Raw genomic sequence first — 20,329 nt, 5'->3', positions numbered from 1 at the left:
AGGGGTGAAATGTGCTTCACTACGGATTACCTAGGCCCTAGTGTGAGTGCACCGTAAATCAAGTTGGCCTAAATCATAAATGCCATGTGGCTCAGGGATCTTGCAAATTCTGTAATTCTAGAGGAGTCCTGCAAGTGATATTTTTTGTTATATCAAGTAAAACCTAATGTACAATAATCTTAAAATGTCCAAGTATGGATTTGAGATTTTGAAAAAAATCATGAATTGGACATCATGCATCAATATTTCCAGTCCAATCAACAGTAATACTGAGAGTTGGCTGATCTTGAAAGTATTAAGTTTTATTATCAAACTGTAACTTGCAGGCTTTTTTGTTAATAAAAATAAGGTTTTGTGTGAGTTATTACATCTGTTTCATTCAATGTGTTTCAATGGGAGGAGCTCAATTTTCTAATTCAAACCGATGCTATTCATGATATTTTCTCTCCCATTAAATATATTCTGTTGTCTGGCAGTCTCTGGGCAACATCTGTAGAGGTAATTTGACCTAATTAAACATGTTTTTTCCTGTAATAAACTGGAAAATTAAAGACAGAAAAACCTTCAAACACAAATTCAAGAAACTTAAAATAATTCTCCCCATCCCAGTGAAAATGTGTTTGTTTTGTTATTATTTTTGTGTTTGTTTTGTTAATCTTTGTGCCAACATTTTGTAGTCATTATAAAGCAAATTTAACTGCCTGTAGTTGTTTGCATTCAAATGGTCTTCCACAGGTTTTGGCAACAATGATACGATGCCTGTCTGCATTGTAACTCTGAGATAGGGGCCTCAAGTTTTTCTTCATCTTCCTCTTTTAACTTAGACAAAGGTGGATTATTGAAGACATTGTCTAACTTGTTTTTCCATCTTATATTCAGCGTTAGACAGAGATGCACACAACTTCTGAAGCTAACATTAATAACCTCCTGATCAAGTCTTTCAGTTGCTATGAAAGCATTTTTTTCACATTTTCTTACCTTTTTGTTCTCAATTTAATGCAAAAGCAGACTTTTTATGCATCAGCTTGTGCCTGAGCCCTTGCCAAAAGTAATTCCTTAGTCAAAAGAATGTTCTGTGGATCTCCCATATGTTTCAACTCAACATTTTTAAGCTTAGATAACTAATCATCTTTCCTCAGCAGCTTGTTGTTTTTATATGATGAATAGCTAATGATCCAACTACCAAAGGTTGATTAGCTTTAAATGCTTGCCAGACTGTCTGGATTAGGGTTTGACTGTTTGTTGTATTAATGTATTAATGGTAATACATATGTAATACAACAAAGCTGTGGTGTGTAATTTATTTTTTTGTGTTATTTGGTTAAAATTCCATGATATTCGGTCAAGGTGTTGTATTTACTGGGGTCTGAAAGTTAATCAGCACTCCTTAGCTCAGAGGGAACCTACACACCTTCCACAGGAGGCTTAAGTTAATGGATCACTTCCAGGGGGAACAGAGGCGGGAGCCTGTGCCGTTCACTGGACCGTCCCACTGGTCACCAAACACAGACACACTTTCACCTGCTATTTCTCAACTCATCCATAAAAACAACCTTGCACTCACACATTGGCGCCCCCTGCCACACAGAACGCACATTAGTCAGGAACATAAACGCATCATCAGAACATTGGGTAATCACAAACAAATAGTCATTAAGCCAGCAGATAAGGGGGGCCAAATAGTTATTCAGGATAGAGACAATTACATCTTAGAAGCACACAGACAGTTAAATAACAGCACATATTATAAAACACTGACACACTCACTACAATTAGAGACACAGACACTAGTTAGAAAGATTACAGAAACACTCTACAGACAAAACTTCATCAACTTCAAACAAAAACAATATTTGGACGGTCCCAGTGAACCCAGGCCACGCCTCTTCTTTCTGCTCCCCAGGATCCACAAGCCTCCTGAGACCTGGACGGTCCCCTCTGTTGTTCCGGTCGGCCGCCCCATCGTCAGTGACTGCAATTCAGAAACCTACACAATAACAGAATACATAGACCACTTTATCAACCCACTCGTCAAACTTCACCCCAGTTACATCGAGGACACTTACGATTTTGTTAATAAAATAAAACACCTGCAGGTACCCGGTCACACATTCCTCTTCTCCATAGATATAGATTCACTTTACACTAAAATAGAAACACCAATCAGCCTAGCTGCCATACAACACAACACATACTCAATAAACACCCAGACCCAACAGCCACATTTTACAGCTACTACAGATCACCCTCACCCGTAACGACTTCATGTTCAACAGTCAGCACTATCTCCAGCTGTGCGGCTGTGCGATGGGCCGGAGAGATGCCGATATCTACCTGGCCCACTGTGAGGAAACGGATTTCACCAAACTCCCCATCAAACCCCTCCTGTATTTCCGGTACCTGGACGACATCTTCGGCCTATGGGAGGGCACACAACAGGACTTTCTGACATTTCTGGACATTCTCAACTCACACAACCCTAAAATAAAACTCAAACACAACACACAAACATCTGCAGTCGAGTTCTTGGACACCTGTGTCTTCTTCCGTACCTCCAGTCCAAAACACTGGCCACAAAAGTATATTCCAAAGACAGGGACCGCCGTGCACTCCTCCATAAACTGAGCTATCACCCCAGGCACACGTACAGAGGCCTGATAAAATCCCAGCTGATACGCTTCCACAGAATCTGCACCTTCCCGGAGCATGTGGAGGAGGCCACCAGCACCCTCTTTAGTGCGCTGAGGCCCAGGGGTTACTCGAGGCGCTTCCTCAGAACCATCAGGGCGGAGGTCAGCCGGACCTTTAACGACAGGTACAACAACCCGAACGCCCGGCCGTCCAGTCCTACTCTTGTCCCCATGGTGACCACCTACTCTGAGAGTTTAAAGACCTTTTAATCAACTCTCAAGAACAACTTTGAGGGGGCGAGGGAGGGCTGTGACGTGCTGGGCGACTGTCGGCTGATCTCCGCCTACCGCAGAAACAAAAACAAACAAGAAACAATTCTTGTTCACACTAACTTAAATAGAGATGAGCAGAATGGGGAAGCGTCTCGAGGCTCTGACATTGGTTTTATCCGTCTCCCCCACATTTTTAACACCTACGCCACAGTCGGCACAAACCCGTGGCAGGCCTTGAAACCTTGTACAACTAATGCAGTCTATGCTATCAGATGTAAGGCCTGCCACAGACTCTATGTGGGTGAGATCAGGAACGACATAACAGCCAGAATAAAGCAGCACTTTTTCAAAATGAACAGCGGGAATGGTACCAGTGTCATGCACATTTTAAACTCCACGGCCAACACAATGTTGAGAGCATGGGCCTGGAGAGCAACAGGGACCACTGTCCAGAGATGAGCGGCGGAGAGGAAATGGATCCATCTACTGAAAACTATAGATCCAACTGGTCTAAATGAAAAATACTAGGGTGGATCCATTTCCTCCCTTTTAATGAAATAGCTTCAGTATTTATTAGAAATGCTTTACGCCTGGTCTCCCAGGGCCTCTCTCCTACAGGTTTTTATCAGGAGGGCTCCCGTCCGGGGGGAGTCCTTCTCTTAAACTATTTTATTAATAAAGCTCTTTTAGAAAAGCCTTGGATGTGTCTGGTGATGGTTTATTGCACTTTTATCCTTTAATTTATTTTTTTATATATTTATTTATTTATAAAGATCTTTTATGAATTGAATCATGGGTTTTAGCTGTTTTAAATAGGTGACTGCATATATATATATATATTTTACTATGACGGTTGTGTGAGTTTTACTTTTACTATTTTAGCAACTTTTTTATTCCTTTTATTGTTTGATGTGTTTTAATTTATTCTGGGCACTTTATATATGTATACATTTTTTAGACAGCTTTAATTCTTTGAATTCATAGCACTCTTTCTTTTATCTAATCTTTATACTTTCTTTAAGGTTATTTATATATATTTATTTAGCAATGGCCATAGCCTGGACACTCCTCAGATGGTTTAACAGAGGCCCTAGGACCCCGGAGGCTTTTAATTAACAATAGAGCTCCGCCTGCCTCTCCTGCACAGTGGTCTGGTCACCTTTTTATCCAAATTTTAATACTGTCATAGAGGGCTTTTATGAAACACCGTTGTGTGGTTTTTAAGGAGGTTTTAATACCCATCGTCCCCCGAGTGCCCGTGCCCCTCATAGTGTCCCCCAGAGGGGGACCCCTACCTAACCTAACCCTACCCTAACCCCACACCCTTTTACTAAACCTAACTACTCGGGATGTGTTGCAAGTCTCAGCAAGTACACAAGTCGACTCACAAAAGAGACACAACAAACTGGGTACCCATTGACTCCGAATGCTCTGAAACGTGCTCCTAACGTGCTCCTTTTTCACATCACAGCTCAGCCCATTCATTTCAGATGGGCCCACGTTTAGGCATATAACTCCACAACGGACCTTCCGTTCCTGAGATATGGCCAAAAACACTTCAACCAGTCACCGTTTGAACACTTCCCGACGTCATACACACTCATGGGTGGTACCAATGGAAAGCCAGGGCCTGTAAATGGGGGAGCACATCTTGGTTCCAAGTCTGTGCGACCTTCCCATCAAGAGTTATTCAAATTTCAAACATGCAACCCCTTTGCATCCCTATCTAACTGCCTGCTCTTAGTTGACTCGCGGAGGGGTCATTGAGTCTATGCTTCCCCAACCTAACCCTACACTAACCCTAAAACTAACCCAGGGCCGAGGAAGTGTAGCGAGCACTCACATTAGTCAAACGAACAGGACTATAGGGGCCAAATGTGCTTATGTACGGTACAGATGTCCGAGTGTGAGTTCTCTCTTAAAGTGCTGCTCTAGAAAGATGAAGCGCTTAGAAAAAAGATGAAGCTATGGCACTGAGCCTGTGTGTGTTATTTCAGTTTAAACTAGTATCTGCATTTAAACCACAGTTTGCTCTCACAGACAGTTTGTCTCTGTTCATTTTCTCCGCCTTATAACATTTAAATGAACCCCTCAGGGTCTTGATCAGTTTGTCTGTGGTAAAATTATTCAACCCTAACCACAAACCATGTATCACATCAGCACCAAATATAAGCAGGAGACCCCTCCTCACCTGCTGGACGCTTCAGTCATAAGTTCGGAGAGTCATCATGGCGGTCAGTGCTCTTAACATCAGGCCGTGTGAGTATGATTCTTTATCTGTTTGATAGATATTTCCGAACCTCTTTATCTGAGATCTAACCGACAACTCTTTGTCTTTTCAGTGATCTGTGTGTTATTCCTGCTGTGTGCACATGTTCAAGATGTGGGTATGTACCGTTTAGTTTTTCAGTTTTATTATTCAAAGGCTGCATCTTGGTATTTTGTATGGGATAAGAGAACTCGTCTCTCTTTGATTTGTTTCAGATTCACTGATTCTCCGTCCTGAACCAAACATGCTGCAGTTCTTTGAATATGAGTCTCTGACCTTTCATTGTGAGGGCTCTTACGACTCAACTGGACTGAAAATTGTACATCGGTCCAAAGGGGAATTACAGACATGTGAAACTCCAGTGACATCAAAAAGGTCATCCTGCTCCATTAACACTCTTTATTTAGATGAAAATGGACAATACTGGTGTGAGTCTGGAGATGGGAAGACAAGCGACATCATCTATATCACTGTTACTGGTATGTTTGCATTAAGACGAGATCTTTACATGAACTCATCTTTGTTTGATATAAAATATGAACCCTATGTTGTTCAGCTGGTCCTGTGATCCTGGAGAGTCCCATCAGTGTGGTGGAAGGAGAGGATGTGACTCTGCGCTGCAGAAACAAGACGACCTCACACAACCCAGCTGATTTCTACAAAGATGGACGCCTTATCGGAAGAAGCTTTACAGAAAACATGACAATCCCTGGCGTTACCAAACGTGATGAAGGACTCTACAAGTGTACCATCTCTGGAGGAGGAGAATCAGCTGAGAGTCGGATGGCTGTTGAAGGTACATTTCTGTCATTTGGTTTTCAGCGTGGTGTTTAGACGCTCTGTGTATTATTGGATGGGATTAGTGTTTTTATTGGCAATTTTTATAAACACAAAGGAAACATACAGTAACAGTTAAACAGTTTCAGACCTTAAACCCATACATGTATCAACAAAATACACAAACTCACATGCCCACACTCAACTTGCACACATTTTTAGATCAAAAATAAATAAAATAAATTTTACAATTTCTGTTTAGGTGAAGCCTATATTCCTGGCTTCTATAATGTTCATATATGGTTCCCAGAGCTGGACAAAATCTCTCCGTTTGCCTTTAGCAATGTACGTTAGTCTCTCCAAGCCAATACACTCTGAAAGTTCCCTTATCCACATTCTCAATGTAGGAGCATCCATACTTTTCCAACATGTGCGTTTGTGTAAAGTCCTCCAGAAATATTCCAAGTACACAGAGTTTGACATTTAAAGACATTTTTGTTTTAAAAACCTCTGACAAACATTTTACAACATAATTTATAATTATAATTTTATACTTTATTGATCCCGCGAGGGGAAATTCGTTTTTACACTCTGTCTAGTAAACATGCTACACAAACATAGGCCGAAATACACACACATGCACAAACAGGATCCTATAGACATGCACTAATGGAGAGGTCTCAGAGTGAGGGGGCTGCCCACAGTGGGCGCTCCTGAGCTGGTGGGGGGGTTAGGTGCCTTGCTCAAGGGAACCTCGGCAGTGCTCGGGAAGTGGACTGGCACCTCTCCAGCTACCAGGCCAATTTCCGGACTTGGTCCGTGCCGGGACTTGAACCCTCCGATTCCCAACCCAAGTCCCTACAGACTAAGCTAAAACATCTTTCCAAAAGTCCTGAATCTTTGGACATTCCCATAGACAGTGGATAGGAGTACCTTTTTCACTGACACATTTAGTACAAACATCTGGAATTTTAGCAGACATATGATGAAGTTTGACAGGAGTTATGTACATTCTTGTTAACGATTTATATTGTAAAGTCCTTAAAGTTTGTAGTGGTGGTAGATACCGTCATTCAGTATTCACGGGTCGCGGGTGCCCGCTGTTGCCCGTGGGAAAACTTTTCTAATTCTTGTGGTGTTGAGGAGAGATGTATCTTACCACCATATAGGACTCTGAGCTTACAGGGGTTGTGATGAAATCCTCGGAAGGCATTATTGTCAACAAACAGCTTTGAAACCAGGTTGAATCCCCGCCTGATACGAACGTGCTTGACGATAGATAGATAGATAGATAGATAGATAGATAGATAGATAGATAGAAAATACTTTATTGTCAGACGTAGTCTGAAATTTGCCTTGCGTCCCAGCGGCACAACAATTAAGACAGGAAACAAAGATACAAACATTTGACACAACACTCAAACACAACACAACACTCAAGATATAAACATTTGAAACAACACTCATACACAACACAACACTCAAGATTTAAACATTTGAAACAACACTCAAACGTCAAACAAATACCCAGAGGCCCTAAACATGCTTTGGTCGAGGATTCAGCTCCACATTCAAGTTTAGGATTGATTGGTGAACAAAAGAGTGTTTCAGTCTGACCTTATTAAAACGTGGGACCCTGTATCTCCGGTTTGATGGTAATAGTTCATACTCTCTGTTCAGGGCGTGGTCAGGGTCAGAAGTAATGCCGTTAGCCAGTCTTAAAATGCTTTTGTTGTATGCCAGTTCATAGAGTCTTTGCATGGGTTGGCCTACAATCTTAGAGCAGATGTTCAACTGCTGGAGCAGTTTAGACTTCAGAGTGGTGGACAGACACATATACCATGAGGTGTTACAATACTGTAGTACACTACTGTAGGTAATGAACAAAACAAGAATCTGTCGACTCCCCCAAAAAGATCTCAGATGGCGGAGGAAATAAATTCTTTGTTTTGTCTTTTTACAGATGTAATTGATTTGCTCTTTCCAGGACAGCAGATGGTCGATCATTATACCCAGATATTTATAAGATGAGACTTGCTTGATTTTTTCATCATGAATGAGAATAGGGGCTTTATGAGCATCAGACGGTAAACCAAATACAACTTCCTCTGTTTTCTGATAAACAAACTCCTCCTGAAATTTTAGGAAGCGAACAAGCACGGCTCTGTTTTGGTTGGGCTTCCCTGATGTTAGCGTGCGGTGCACCCGCTCCAGCGTGAATAATCTGTTATCATCCAGCCCCAACCACCGTGGTAATATGTCATTAATGAAGTCGAAAAGTGACTGTTGCCCCTCAGCTCCCTCTCAGATTCCAAAGATCCGTAGATTCTTCCTTTTTCCCCGGTTCTCCAGGTCTTCTGTTTTGGACTCAAGAAAAACAATATGTTTGATTGCAGAGTCTAGTGCGGCTTCTGTTTTTTCAAGAGTTGTTTCCGTCTCGTTAGCCTTCAGCTTCTTCGTTATGTGCTGCGTTGGTAAAGACATCTCGTTTTACCTCTGTCACTTTATTTTCCAATGCAGCCATTGAGTTCGCCATTTCAGTCAGACGGGTGTCAATACTGTCCAACTGAGTGCCGAAGTCTGCACGAAGTGATTTCAGCTCGTTCAGTACTTCAGCTATATTAGCCATGTTAGCTTCTATATCACTCGGTGGACTCGGTGAAGTAGTTTTCGTGCCCGTCTTGCATCCTCGAGTGAAAATATCACACTGTTTGACTGCAGAAGTCTTTGGCATATCAAGACCGTGGTTCTTTTTTAAATGTGAAACATTTTTATCAGGTCTTATTTAAGTAAATCATGCACAGTTTCGGGAGCCTCCTCACTTAACTGCCATCTTGGTCCTGGTCACGTGACCCCCTCGGATGGGATTAGGAGGGTTGTATGAATAACTTTTCAATATACTTTGTATTACCAAGATAAGATGACTGTTATCCTGGCCCCTGTTTGGAGAAACCAGTCTGAGTGTAACCACGGAAGCTAAGCAATGTAGGGCTGTGTTTGGGGCTGTGGTAAAATGTACTTTTACTAAAATTTATGTCTTCTTTGTAGAGCCACACCAGGAGATTCACACGTCCTCAGATCTTCTGTTCATCATCTTCAGAAACCTTCTCCCTGTAGTGATGATGGCTCCGCTGCTGTTGCTGCTGGGACGGCTTCACTGTCTCAGCTGATTTCAGATGCCGAAATAAAAGATAAGACAGGCTGAACAATTAAACAGACATTTTCTTGTTTGGTTGCCAGAAATGAAGAACATCCCATAATGCTTCATTCATCTGCTTTCTTTCATGTGTTACATCATCTTGTTAATTATATGTAATGATGATCCACTTATATTCAGTTCATGTTTTGCAAACCAATGAAAACATTGTACATTTCTAAACAGCTAAAAGAATCCAATCATTAGAAATGTTTTGCAATGAGCAGATGAAAGATAATGGCAGCTCTTCCTGTTTCACATGTTTCACATATTTAATTCACATGTTGATTCATTTAGATTTGTCTCCAGCAACAGATGTTCTTTCTGCTTCTATATGAAGGTGTGAAGATTCTAAAAGTAAATTGACTTTGTGCAAACCACAGTTTGTTTCAGTGTCTTTCTATTTTAAGATTCACATCTGAGACCACGTCTTCTCTAACCCTAACCCACGAGCCTCAGAGCTCCACTTTCTGTTTGTATCTACCTAAAATATCGACCTATAATTCGAACATCTGTGATGGTAACATGAACATTTCAACTGTAATATTCCACTGGATGTTTTTATATCAACAACAATTCAAAGAACATCTGTCTATCTGTAATAATAGTTCACATGTTTTATTAAAGATGTGTGATAGAAGTCTTTTTTGTCTTCTTTTGCTGCAGTGAGGTCGGTGAACAATACGATACACTTTATTGTCCTTTGGGGAAATTCTCTGGAACTCACAGTGCTGCCAAACATTCAGCTGATCCCTCCACAATCAATAATAAAACCAATAGACAAACTCATCCACATGTAAACAGGCACATACCAATACAGAACAACACAACATAAAGTGCACATTACCCATAATGCACAGGATCTGCAGAAACACAGCATGGGAGACAAGTGCACAGGTAAGAGAACATAAAAAGCAAACAGGGACCCCCTGATGCTATTGCCCAACCCACACAGCCTTACGAAACATTATTCAGAATTTTTATCAACGTAAGAACAAAATAGTTTTTATAAACGCTCAGTTTACATCAGGAGACTTGTTATCATCTGCCAGAAGGTAGAAGCTCGTACTCAGAGTGGAGGACGTGAGACGGCTCAGACAACACTCTCTGTGCCAGTCTGAGAACAGACTGCTCGTTGACTGTAGGGAGAGACGTCTGCACCAGACGAGCAAGTTTAGATTTTAACTGAACAGAGAGATTACTGTATCATGCTGACATACCATTCCTGAGGACACTCTCCAACACGACCTGATAAAACAAAAACATGATCTGATAGTCAACACCAAACACCCTGAGTTTACGTAAGAAGTCTTTGCTGTAAACGACAACACAAATGATCAACATGACTTTTCCAGCTTAACAGGTTGTCAAGATGTATACCAAGATACCTGTAGGCACCTGGTTGATTCTTTTGTCATAGATAAAAACATGGGTATGATCTCCCCCAGAACGACGATCCAGCACCATCTCCTCTGTTTTAATTACATTTGCAATAAGGCAGTTAGCATCACATCACTGAACAACAGTCTGTACTTCAGTGAAATATGATGAGGGGTCCATGTCCTGGTACAACAGGCTTAGAATGGCAGTGTCATCAGAAAACTTAAAAAGCACAGCAGGGGGCAGAGAAGAGCTTGTTTATTTTTAGTGTGTTTGTGTCAGAGGTAGAAACACAAAAATGGCCTTGGAGACTTAAATTACACGTGGCTACTCAAAAAAAGATGAACATTTTTGATTTCAAATATTTATAGAATCTTGTTTGGTCGACAAAGTAATGTTTACAAAGGAAAACACATGCTAAATATTCAATTGACAATGAATCAAAGCGCATGATGTTGTTTAAGTTGTTCTGAGTCTGATGATGGATTAAAATTAAAGGTCAAAACAGTAATTTCATTCACAGAGAGAACCCATAAAGACCACCATAGAAAACAGCACATAACACTGCAAATAGTGATGAGTGAACCCAGAAAAAGACAAATCTGACAGTCACATGTATCACTCAGTCATGGTTTCTTCAGGAGCTCTGGTTTAGCTCAGAGGGTCGAGTAGAGATAGATAGATAGATAGATAGATAAATACTTTATTCATCTCCTGGGGGAAATTCAGGAGTGTCCCATAGCTTTCAAGTTAGAAAAAACAGAACAGAGAAAACAAAACATCAATATTAATTTAAAACTGATAGAACAGCTCCAACATTTCACTGCACACATCAAAAGACCAGAGCCTCCTCAAGAAAAAGAGTCGGCTCTGTCCGTGTTCACAGTCCACTCAAGTTTATTGTCCAGATGCACATCTAAGTATTTATAGATTTGCACCACCTCAATGACTTCCCCTCTGATGTTAACTGGCTTAAAGGGTGACTTGGACCTGCGAAAGTCCAAAACCATCTCCTTCGTTTTTGCAGTGTTAAGCAGGAGGCCATGAAAACTAGAAGCTACAGTCCTCCAAGGTTCAAGGCACTTTTTGGTACCTGTCTCCCCACATCTTCTGTCCCTCTACATCTGTCCAGTGGAAGAAAAGACCCCCCATTATAATGTAAAATAAATGGATGATTGTTCAGCATGTTTAAAACTGTCTTGTCAGACACCTTTCATGATTTTGAAGGTCAAAACCAGAAACTGTATTTAGTATCACTTTGTTTCAGAACTGTAATGACCTCATAAACATCCCTTTTTTCCTCTTGCAGTGCCAGTGGACTGATCTGTTATTTATTAAATAATTCAAGAAAAAGAACAACATCAAAAAGGACTCATTATGTTCCCTTCAGCCGTTGCTGTAGTTAAGTAAACATGGAAAGAAACAAGCTAGCATGCATAAGGAGGCTGGAGATATGGTGAACCTTTTATCTAATTAACATTAGCATGTTAGCATGGTCATTTCGAACATGTTAGCATGCAGATAATAGCATTCAGCTCAAAGCATTCGTGTTCCTTTGCTCAAAATCCAGAGAATCACTGACTCTGAGAAAAAGTCATTTTTTGTTTCGGCTTCAGTCTTTGGCTCCGCCAAATGATGCAAATCTATCAACTGAGGCTACACCACCACCACAGCAGCTCAGTCAGTGTGAACATTGTTTTAAAAATATCTAAATGTACAACTTGACATGAGCAGCAGAAATAAGCCACACAGGAAGAAGCCCCTCCTCAGCTATAATTCAGTTCAGTGTTCAGACAGTCAACATGGAGGTCGGCGGCCTCCGCATCAAACTCTGTGAGTACGTTTGGTTAAACTAAATGATGTTCTCGTTAAAGGTTAGGATGGTGATAAATAACAATCTCTGAGACCCTTCAGTGGTTTAATGCAGAGGAAGCTATTGGTGCTAGGAAAGGCTTTCAGGTTCAGAATATTTAAACAAAGTTCAGGACCTGAAAGATAAAACTTTAAAAGTCAAACATCAAAGGCAGCTTTAGGAGCTGTAAGAATGAGTACAATATACGACTGTTAAACAAGTCTCAGTGATTTGGAGCTCTTCTCTTTTGTTATTGCAGTGGTCCACATCTTATTCCTGCTGTGTGCATGTGTTCAGGACGTTGGTAAGTACCAGGTTGTTGCTTGGCTGTATTTTAACTTCCTTTGGTAATTTCTGATGAAATAAGAGAACTCGTCTTTCTTTGATTTGTTTCAGATTCACTGATTCTCCGTCCTGAACCAAACATACTGCAGTTCTTTGAATATGAGTCTCTGACCTTTCATTGTGAGGGCTCTTACGACTCAACTGGACTGAAAATTGTACATCGGTCCAAAGGGGAATTACAGACATGTGAAACTACAGTGACATCAACAAGGTCATCCTGCACAATGAAAACTGTTTATTTAGATGACAATGGACAATACTGGTGTGAGTCTGGAGATAGGAAGACAAGCGACATCATCTATATCACTGTTACTGGTATGTTTGCATTAAGACGAGATCTTTACATGAACTCATCTTTGTTTGATATAAAATATGAACCCTATGTTGTTCAGCTGGTCCTGTGATCCTGGAGAGTCCCATCAGTGTGGTGGAAGGAGAGGATGTGACTCTGCGCTGCAGAAACAAGACAACCTCACACAACCCAGCTGATTTCTACAAAGATGGACGCCTTATCGGAAGAAGCTTTACAGAAAACATGACAATCCACGGCGTTACCAAACGTGATGAAGGACTCTACAAGTGTACCATCTCTGGAGGAGGAGAATCAGCTGAGAGTCGGATGGCTGTTGAAGGTACATTTCTGTCATTTGGTTTTCAGCGTGGTGTTTAGACGCTCTGTGTATTATTGGATGGGATTAGTGTTTTTATTGGCAATTTTTATAAACACAAAGGAAACATACAGTAACAGTTAAACAGTTTCAGACCTTAAACCCATACATGTATCGACAAAATACACAAACTCACATGCCCACACTCAACTTGATTACATTTTTAGATCAAAAATAAATACAATACATTTTATAATTTCTGTTTAGGTGAAGCCTATATTCCTGGCTTCTATAATGTTCATATATGGTTCCCAGAGCTGGACAAAATCTCTCCGTTTGCCTTTAGCAATGTACGTTAGTCTCTCCAAGCCAATACACTCTGAAAGTTCCCTTATCCACATTCTCAATGTAGGAGCGTCCATACTTTTCCAACATAGTGCAATAGCTCTCCTTGCTTGTAGAAGTCTAAATTCCAGAAGTTTGGTCTGTTTGTGCGTTTGTGTAAAGTCCTCCGGAAATAGTCCAAGCACGCAGAGTTTGACATTAAAGACATTTTTGTTTTAAAAACCTCTGACAAACATTTTACAACATCTTTCCAAAAGTCCTGAATCTTTGGACATAGACAGTGGATAGGAGTACCTTTTTCATTGACACATTTAGTACAAACATCTGGAATATTAGCAGACATATGATGAAGTTTGACAGGAGTTATGTACATTCTTGTCAACGATTTATATTGAAGTAATTTAAATCTCGTATTTATTGTCTGTTTCTGTGCCTTAAAACAAGCATCATTCCAGTCTGCTTCATCAATATCTTCTTGAATGTCATTTCTCCATGCATTTAGTTTGTCTAGTGTTGACTCTTAGGCATTGGACATTAATACATTGTAATATTTAGAGAGGTGACCCTTTTTCGCCAAATTATGCAGGGTTATCTTCTCTATTTCCGTTAAAGGTGGAATACACATAATCTGCCCAGACTTTGATGACATAAAGTTTTTTAACTGTAAATATTTGAAGAAATGTTTTTTGGGTATTTGATACTTACATAATTGATCGAAAGTAAGCAAAACTCCATCCACATAAAGATCCTTTACTTTCTGAATACCTTTCATACTCCATGACATAAATCCTCTGTCCTTTCTACCCGGTAAAACTTGTCATTACACCAAATAGGAGTAAATTGAAACAATGGGGGCAAATCACTGACATATTTATGTGCAACATGCCAAAATGTAATTGTATTTCTTAGAAAGGGATTTTTTGTAAAAATGTTCAGTGTTTAAATATCTGAAGAATATAGATAAACATATAAAGGTAAATCTGGAATGGAATTTTTCTCGATGTCTGCCCAAGCTGGAGGTGTTGTTGGCAAAAATAATGTGAAGTTAGCTGGGCAGCCACGTAGTACCATCTAAGATTTGAAAATTGAAGCCCCCCTCTCTCATAAGGCAGATATAATAGTTTAAGTCGGAGTCTATCTTTTTTATCATTCCCAATAAATTGACTAAATAACTTACTGAGTTTGTCATAAAACGTGTCTGGTAGTGACAATGGGAGTGTTTGGAAATACTGTAAAAATTTAGGGAGATTACTCATTTTTATAATATTTATTCTTCCGATCATAGATATAGGCAGATTAGACCAGTGATTCAATAATTCAGTGACCTGGTCCACCAGGGTGGTCATAATTTGCTGGGATTATGTTATTGAGTTCAGGGGTGATTTTAACATCCAAGTACTTAAAACCTTCAGTGGTTGTTAAAAATGGAGTGTTAACTTTGGGATTCTTTCTTTCCTCCTCATTGAGAAACATTAATACTGATTTAGAGTCATTCATTTTATATCCAGAAAACCTTCCCAAGTTTTCAATAACTCATCAAATTAGGAATGCTATTTTTTAAATTTGTCAGGAAACATATGATGTCATCAGCATATAATGAAATAAGATGATCTTTCCCCCCTGATGGTAACACCTGATATCCCTATGTGCTCTCTAACCGCCATGGCCAAGGTTTCTATTGCCAGAGTGAATAGTCATGGAGACAGGGGGCAACCCTGCCTGGTTGATTGCTGTAAATTAAAGGGCCTTGAGATGTTACTATTAGTTAGGATTTGTGCAGTAGGGTTTGTGTGTACAATAAACAAATCCATTTGAGAAACATTTCACCTAACCCGTATCTTGGAAGCAATTCAAAAAGGTAGTCCCATTCTATTCTATCAAATGCTTGACATGCATCTACAGATAGCATTGCTGTGTCTCTTGCATTATGTCTCTCATGTAATATATTTAGTACTCGTCTGATGTTGTGATAACCCTGTCTTTTTTGTACAAAACCTTGTTGATCATCAATAGCCAATTTAGGGAGATATGTATCTAGTCTTCTAAAAAGTGCCTTGCAAAGTATATTTTTGTCACATCCCATTAAACTAATTCCACTGTAAGACGAGCATTCGGTTGGAGGCTTGTTTGGTTTTAGTATAAGGGTTATTGTGGCTAGTCTCAATGACTCTGGGAGTGTTCCTAAACCAAGTGATTCTACATACATGTCAAGAAGTGGTTGAACAAGTTGTCTTTTAAATGTTTTATAGTTTAAATTATTTATCTATTGGTAGCCCATCAGGCCCAGGTACCTTACCACTATTTATATCTCCTATAGCTTCACAAATGTCATCTGCTGTTAATGGGTTACCTAGTGTTATTTTTTTCCTCCTCTGATAGAGTCTGAAATTGTAACTGGTCAAGAAAAGCATCCTGTGTCACGGATCAAGACAACTAAGAGGAGGACCCAGATGCAGAATTAACAAAAACTATTTATTCTTAAAACATAAAAAAGGCACACAAAAATCCAACAAGATAAGGAGCCACGGGTAAACTGCCATACAACAAACGCACCCACAAACGACAATGAACTGACACAGAAGGGCAGAAACACAGAGACTAAATAGACACAGGGGTAATCAGACACAGGTGAGACTAACAAGACACAGGTGAGGACAATCAGGGCAAACAACATAGAGGGAAAACACACAGAGGCATGAATACAATACAAGAAACACTGAGGACAACTACAAAACTAAATCATGAAACACTAAAGACACACAGAACTCAAGAATGAACAAAACACACTAGAACATAAAGAAACACTAAACACTGAAATACAAAACTAAATAAGACCAAATCATGACATCCTGTGCTTCTCTATTTCCTGTACATTCTGACTTGCAGAGTGATTTGTAAAATTCTTTAAAATATGTCATTTATTCCTGATGGTTCTATAGTTAGACTGCCAGATACTGCATTTTCTTTATCCTCCAAGCCAATAATTTCCCTGCTTTTTCCCCTTGGTCATAATATGTTTGTTTAGTCCACATTAGACTTTTAACCACTCTCTCAGTTGTTAGCTTATCATAATTAACTCTCATTATAGACAGGATATGTCGTTTTTCAGGGTCGTTGTTCAAATAAAATTCTGTTTCAGCCTTTTTTATTTGGCTTTCTAGGGCTTTTAACTCTTGGTTGTGTCGTTTGTTTTTAGAGCTTCTGAAACCAATAATTTCCCCTCTTATATTGGCTTTAAACGCCTCCCATCTAATACTGGCTGTAGTTTCATTCTTATTTAATTCAAAGTACTTCATACTCATACTTATCAATACAACTTTCTACAAACTTAACAAAGGCTGGGTCCTGCAAAAAAATAACTATCTTATAACCTCCATCCCCCTGAACAATGCTCAATCCTACCTAATTGAATCTCCATAGAGACTACTGCGTGGTCACTGATTACAATACTATTGTAACAGCATTTTTTTACACAAGACAATAACTCCACATGAGAATGAGGACCCCCCCTCGCATGACTATTAAAAGAAGCATGAAATACATGGCCTTGCCATCTTTTAGTCAGGAAATGTATGTCTGAGGCAATCAAATGTGATTCCTGCAAGAATACTATTTTAGATTTTAGATATTTAATCCTGTTTCAGACTTGTTTCAGTTTAGCCATATCTCAGCATCTGGTATAGTAATATTATAATTATAACAAAAATTGTGCAAGTACAAGAATGTGCTTGATGATAGATAGATAGATAGATAATACTTTATTGTCAGACATAGTCTGAAATTTGCCTTGCGTCCCAGCGGCTCCGTTTGCGGCACAACAATTAAGACAGGAAATAAAGATACAAACATTTGACACAACACTCAAACACAACACATCACTCAAGATATAAACATTTGAAACAACACTCAAACGCCAGACAAATACCCAGAGACCCTAAACTTGCTTTGGTCGAGGATTCAGCTCCACATTAAATTTTAGGATTGATTGGTGAACAAAAGAGTGTTTCAGTCTGACCTTATTAAAACGTGGGACCCTGTATCTCCGGTTTGATGGTAATAGTTCATACTCTGTGTTCAGGGCGTGGTCAGGGTCAGAAGTGATGCAGTTAGCCAGTCTTAAAATGCTTTTGTTGTACGTCAGTTCATAGAGTCTTTGCATGGGTTGGCCTACAATCTTAGAGCAGATGTTCAACTGCTGGAGCAGTTTAGACTTCAGAGTGGTGGACAGACACATATACCATGAGGTGTTACAATACTGTAGTACACTTAGAATCACAGAGGTAACAAACAAAACAAGAATCTGTTGACTCGCCCCAAAATATCTCAGACGGCGGAGGAAATAAATTCTTTGTTTTGTCTTTTTACAGATGTAATCGATTTGATCTTTCCAGGACAGCAGATGGTAGATAATTATACCCAGATATTTATAAGATGACACTTGCTTGATTTTTTCATCATGAATGAGAATAGGAGCTTTATGAGCATCAGACGATAAACCAAATACAATTTACTCTGTTTTCTGATAAACAAACTCCTCCTGAAATTTTAGGAAGTGAACAAGCACGGCTCTGTTTTGGTTGGGCTTCCCTGATGTTAGCGTGCGGTGCACCCGCTCAAGCGTGAATAATCTGTTATCATCCAGCCCCAACCACCGTGGTAATATGTCATTAATGAAGTCGAAAAGTGACTGTTGCCCCTCAGCTCCCTCTCAGATTCCAAAGATCCAAAGATGGTTAGGGATAGGATTGAACCTTTGGTCAGGGTATGAGACCCAGGATGGAGTGTCTTCACGAGAAATGACCCTCCATTGGAACCATAGGAAATACAGTACACAAGCATATTACATCTTGGAAATCTTGTGAAAAGTTGAGTTGGAAATCCATCGAGCTTGTCAACACATCGCTAAACCAGCAAGATGATCTACGGCAAAACATACAGCAAGGTCAAGATGTCATGATAATGTCCTGAAGACCCCAACCAAAAGGCTTTCTTTGAAAAATCTCGAAGTAAACTTATTGAAGCCACATTGTCCTGAAAAGTCCTGTAAAACATTTTAAAAGATATATAAGCGGAAAGGCCTGAATTGAAAATGGTGAGTATCCAGACATGTCTAGTAGATCGCATTACTCAACAAGTAAACATTTGTCCCCTGTTGGCATGATTTTAAACTTACTTAAAGCAATTCTTTCCTCATTTTATGCTTCAAATGTCTTAAATTACGATTTTCATCCTGTCATGTCAGGTCATTGTGACTCAAAATGAGTGTACGTTGACCTTTATTCTCAAGGCTACCTCCCATACTACGTTTGAAAACTTGAGGCACCACGAGAAGGCGTGCATTATTTATATTTCTGTCTTCTTTGCAGAGTCACACCAGGAGATTCACACGTCCTCAGATCCTTTGTTCATCATCTTTAGAAACCTTCTCCCTGTAGTGATGATGGCTCTGCTGCTGTTGCTGCTGAGACGGCTTCACTGTCTCAGAGGTAATCCAACAGGTAATCAACGGCACCTCGTGTGCTCTCAAACCGAGATGGAGATACCGTAATAAAAGATAGGACAGGCTGAACAATTAAACAGACATTTTCTTGTTTGGTTGCCAGAAATGAAGAACATCCCATAATGCTTCATTCATCTGCTTTCTTTCATGTGTTACATCACCTTGTTAATTATATGTAATGATGATCCACTTATATTCAATGCATGTTGTGCAAACCAATGAAAATATTGTACATTTCTAAACAGCTAAAAGAATCCAATCATTAGAAATGTTTTGCAATGAGCAGATGAAAGATAATGGCAGCTCTTCCTGTTTGACATGTTTCACATATTTAATTCACATGTTGATTCATTTAGATTTGTCTCCAGCAACAGATGTTCTTTCTGCTTCTATATGAAGATGTGAAGATTCTAAAAGTAAATTGACTTTGTGCAAACCACAGTTTGTTTCAGTGTCTTTCTATTTTTAAGATTCACATCTGAGACCACGTCTTCTCTAACCCTAACCCACGAGCCTCAGAGCTTCACTTTCTGTTTGTATCTACCTAAAATATCGACCTATAATTGGAACATCTGTGATGGTAACATGAACATTTCAACTGTAATATTCCACTGGATGTTTTTATATCAACAACAATTCAAAGAACATCTGTCTATCTGTAATAATAGTTCACATTTTATTAAAGATGTGTGATAGAAGTCTTTTTTGTCTTCTTTTGCTGCAGTGAGGTCGGTGAACAATACGATACACTTTATTGTCCTTTTGGGGAAATTCTCTGGAACTCACAGTGCTGCCAAACATTCAGCTGATCCCTCCACAATCAATAATAAAACCAATAGACAAACTCATCCACATGTAAACAGGCACATACCAATACAGAACAACACAACATATATTGCACATTACCCATAATGCACAGGATCTGCAGACACACAGCATGGGAGACAAGTGCACAGGTAAGATAATATAAAAAGCAAACAGGGACACCCTGACGCTATTGCCCAACCCACACAGCCTTACGAAACATTATTCAGAATTTTTATCAACGTAAGAACAAAACAGTTTTTATAAACGCTCAGTTTACATCAGGAGACTTGTTATCGTCTGCCAGAAGGTAGAAGCTCGTACTCAGAGTGGAGGATGTGAGACGGCTC

At 39.7% G+C, this 20,329-nt stretch overlaps 2 protein-coding genes across 2 annotated transcripts; both read left to right on the top strand.

Moving 5' to 3' along the window:
- The first annotated feature begins 5,131 nt into the window (after positions 1-5,131).
- Positions 5,132-9,726, top strand: LOC109996272 (low affinity immunoglobulin gamma Fc region receptor III-A-like). Its single transcript, XM_029280485.2, has 5 exons — positions 5,132-5,162; positions 5,246-5,290; positions 5,388-5,651; positions 5,729-5,968; positions 8,998-9,726. Exons 1-5 carry the CDS (start codon positions 5,132-5,134, stop codon positions 9,117-9,119), a joined length of 702 nt encoding a protein of 233 aa, XP_029136318.2. The 3' UTR covers positions 9,120-9,726.
- A 2,596-nt stretch (positions 9,727-12,322) lies between these two features.
- Positions 12,323-19,867, top strand: LOC110005622 (low affinity immunoglobulin gamma Fc region receptor II-a-like). The gene is made up of 5 exons (XM_020660938.3): positions 12,323-12,358; positions 12,637-12,681; positions 12,774-13,037; positions 13,115-13,354; positions 19,042-19,867. Exons 1-5 carry the CDS (start codon positions 12,328-12,330, stop codon positions 19,221-19,223), a joined length of 762 nt encoding a protein of 253 aa, XP_020516594.2. The 5' UTR covers positions 12,323-12,327; the 3' UTR covers positions 19,224-19,867.
- Positions 19,868-20,329: the final 462 nt, after the last annotated feature.

The sequence above is a fragment of the Labrus bergylta genome, chromosome 21 (assembly GCF_963930695.1).
Source record: "Labrus bergylta chromosome 21, fLabBer1.1, whole genome shotgun sequence".
NCBI lineage: Eukaryota > Metazoa > Chordata > Actinopteri > Labriformes > Labridae > Labrus > Labrus bergylta.
The sequence above is the reverse complement of the archived record's forward strand: the minus strand, read 5'-3'. Positions and strand labels throughout refer to the sequence as shown.

What these genes read in the sequence shown, in the direction of transcription:
- LOC109996272 (XM_029280485.2), top strand. Translation starts at nt 5,132, where the DNA reads ATGGCGGTCAGTGCTCTTAACATCAGGCCGT. An exon ending in CATCTATATCACTGTTACTG is followed by an intron (nt 5,652 to 5,728) that starts GTATGTTTGCAT and finishes TATGTTGTTCAG; the next exon opens with CTGGTCCTGTGATCCTGGAG. An exon ending in GAGTCGGATGGCTGTTGAAG is followed by an intron (nt 5,969 to 8,997) that starts GTACATTTCTGT and finishes TCTTCTTTGTAG; the next exon opens with AGCCACACCAGGAGATTCAC.
- LOC110005622 (XM_020660938.3), top strand. Translation starts at nt 12,328, where the DNA reads ATGGAGGTCGGCGGCCTCCGCATCAAACTCT. An exon ending in TGCATGTGTTCAGGACGTTG is followed by an intron (nt 12,682 to 12,773) that starts GTAAGTACCAGG and finishes GATTTGTTTCAG; the next exon opens with ATTCACTGATTCTCCGTCCT. An exon ending in GAGTCGGATGGCTGTTGAAG is followed by an intron (nt 13,355 to 19,041) that starts GTACATTTCTGT and finishes TCTTCTTTGCAG; the next exon opens with AGTCACACCAGGAGATTCAC.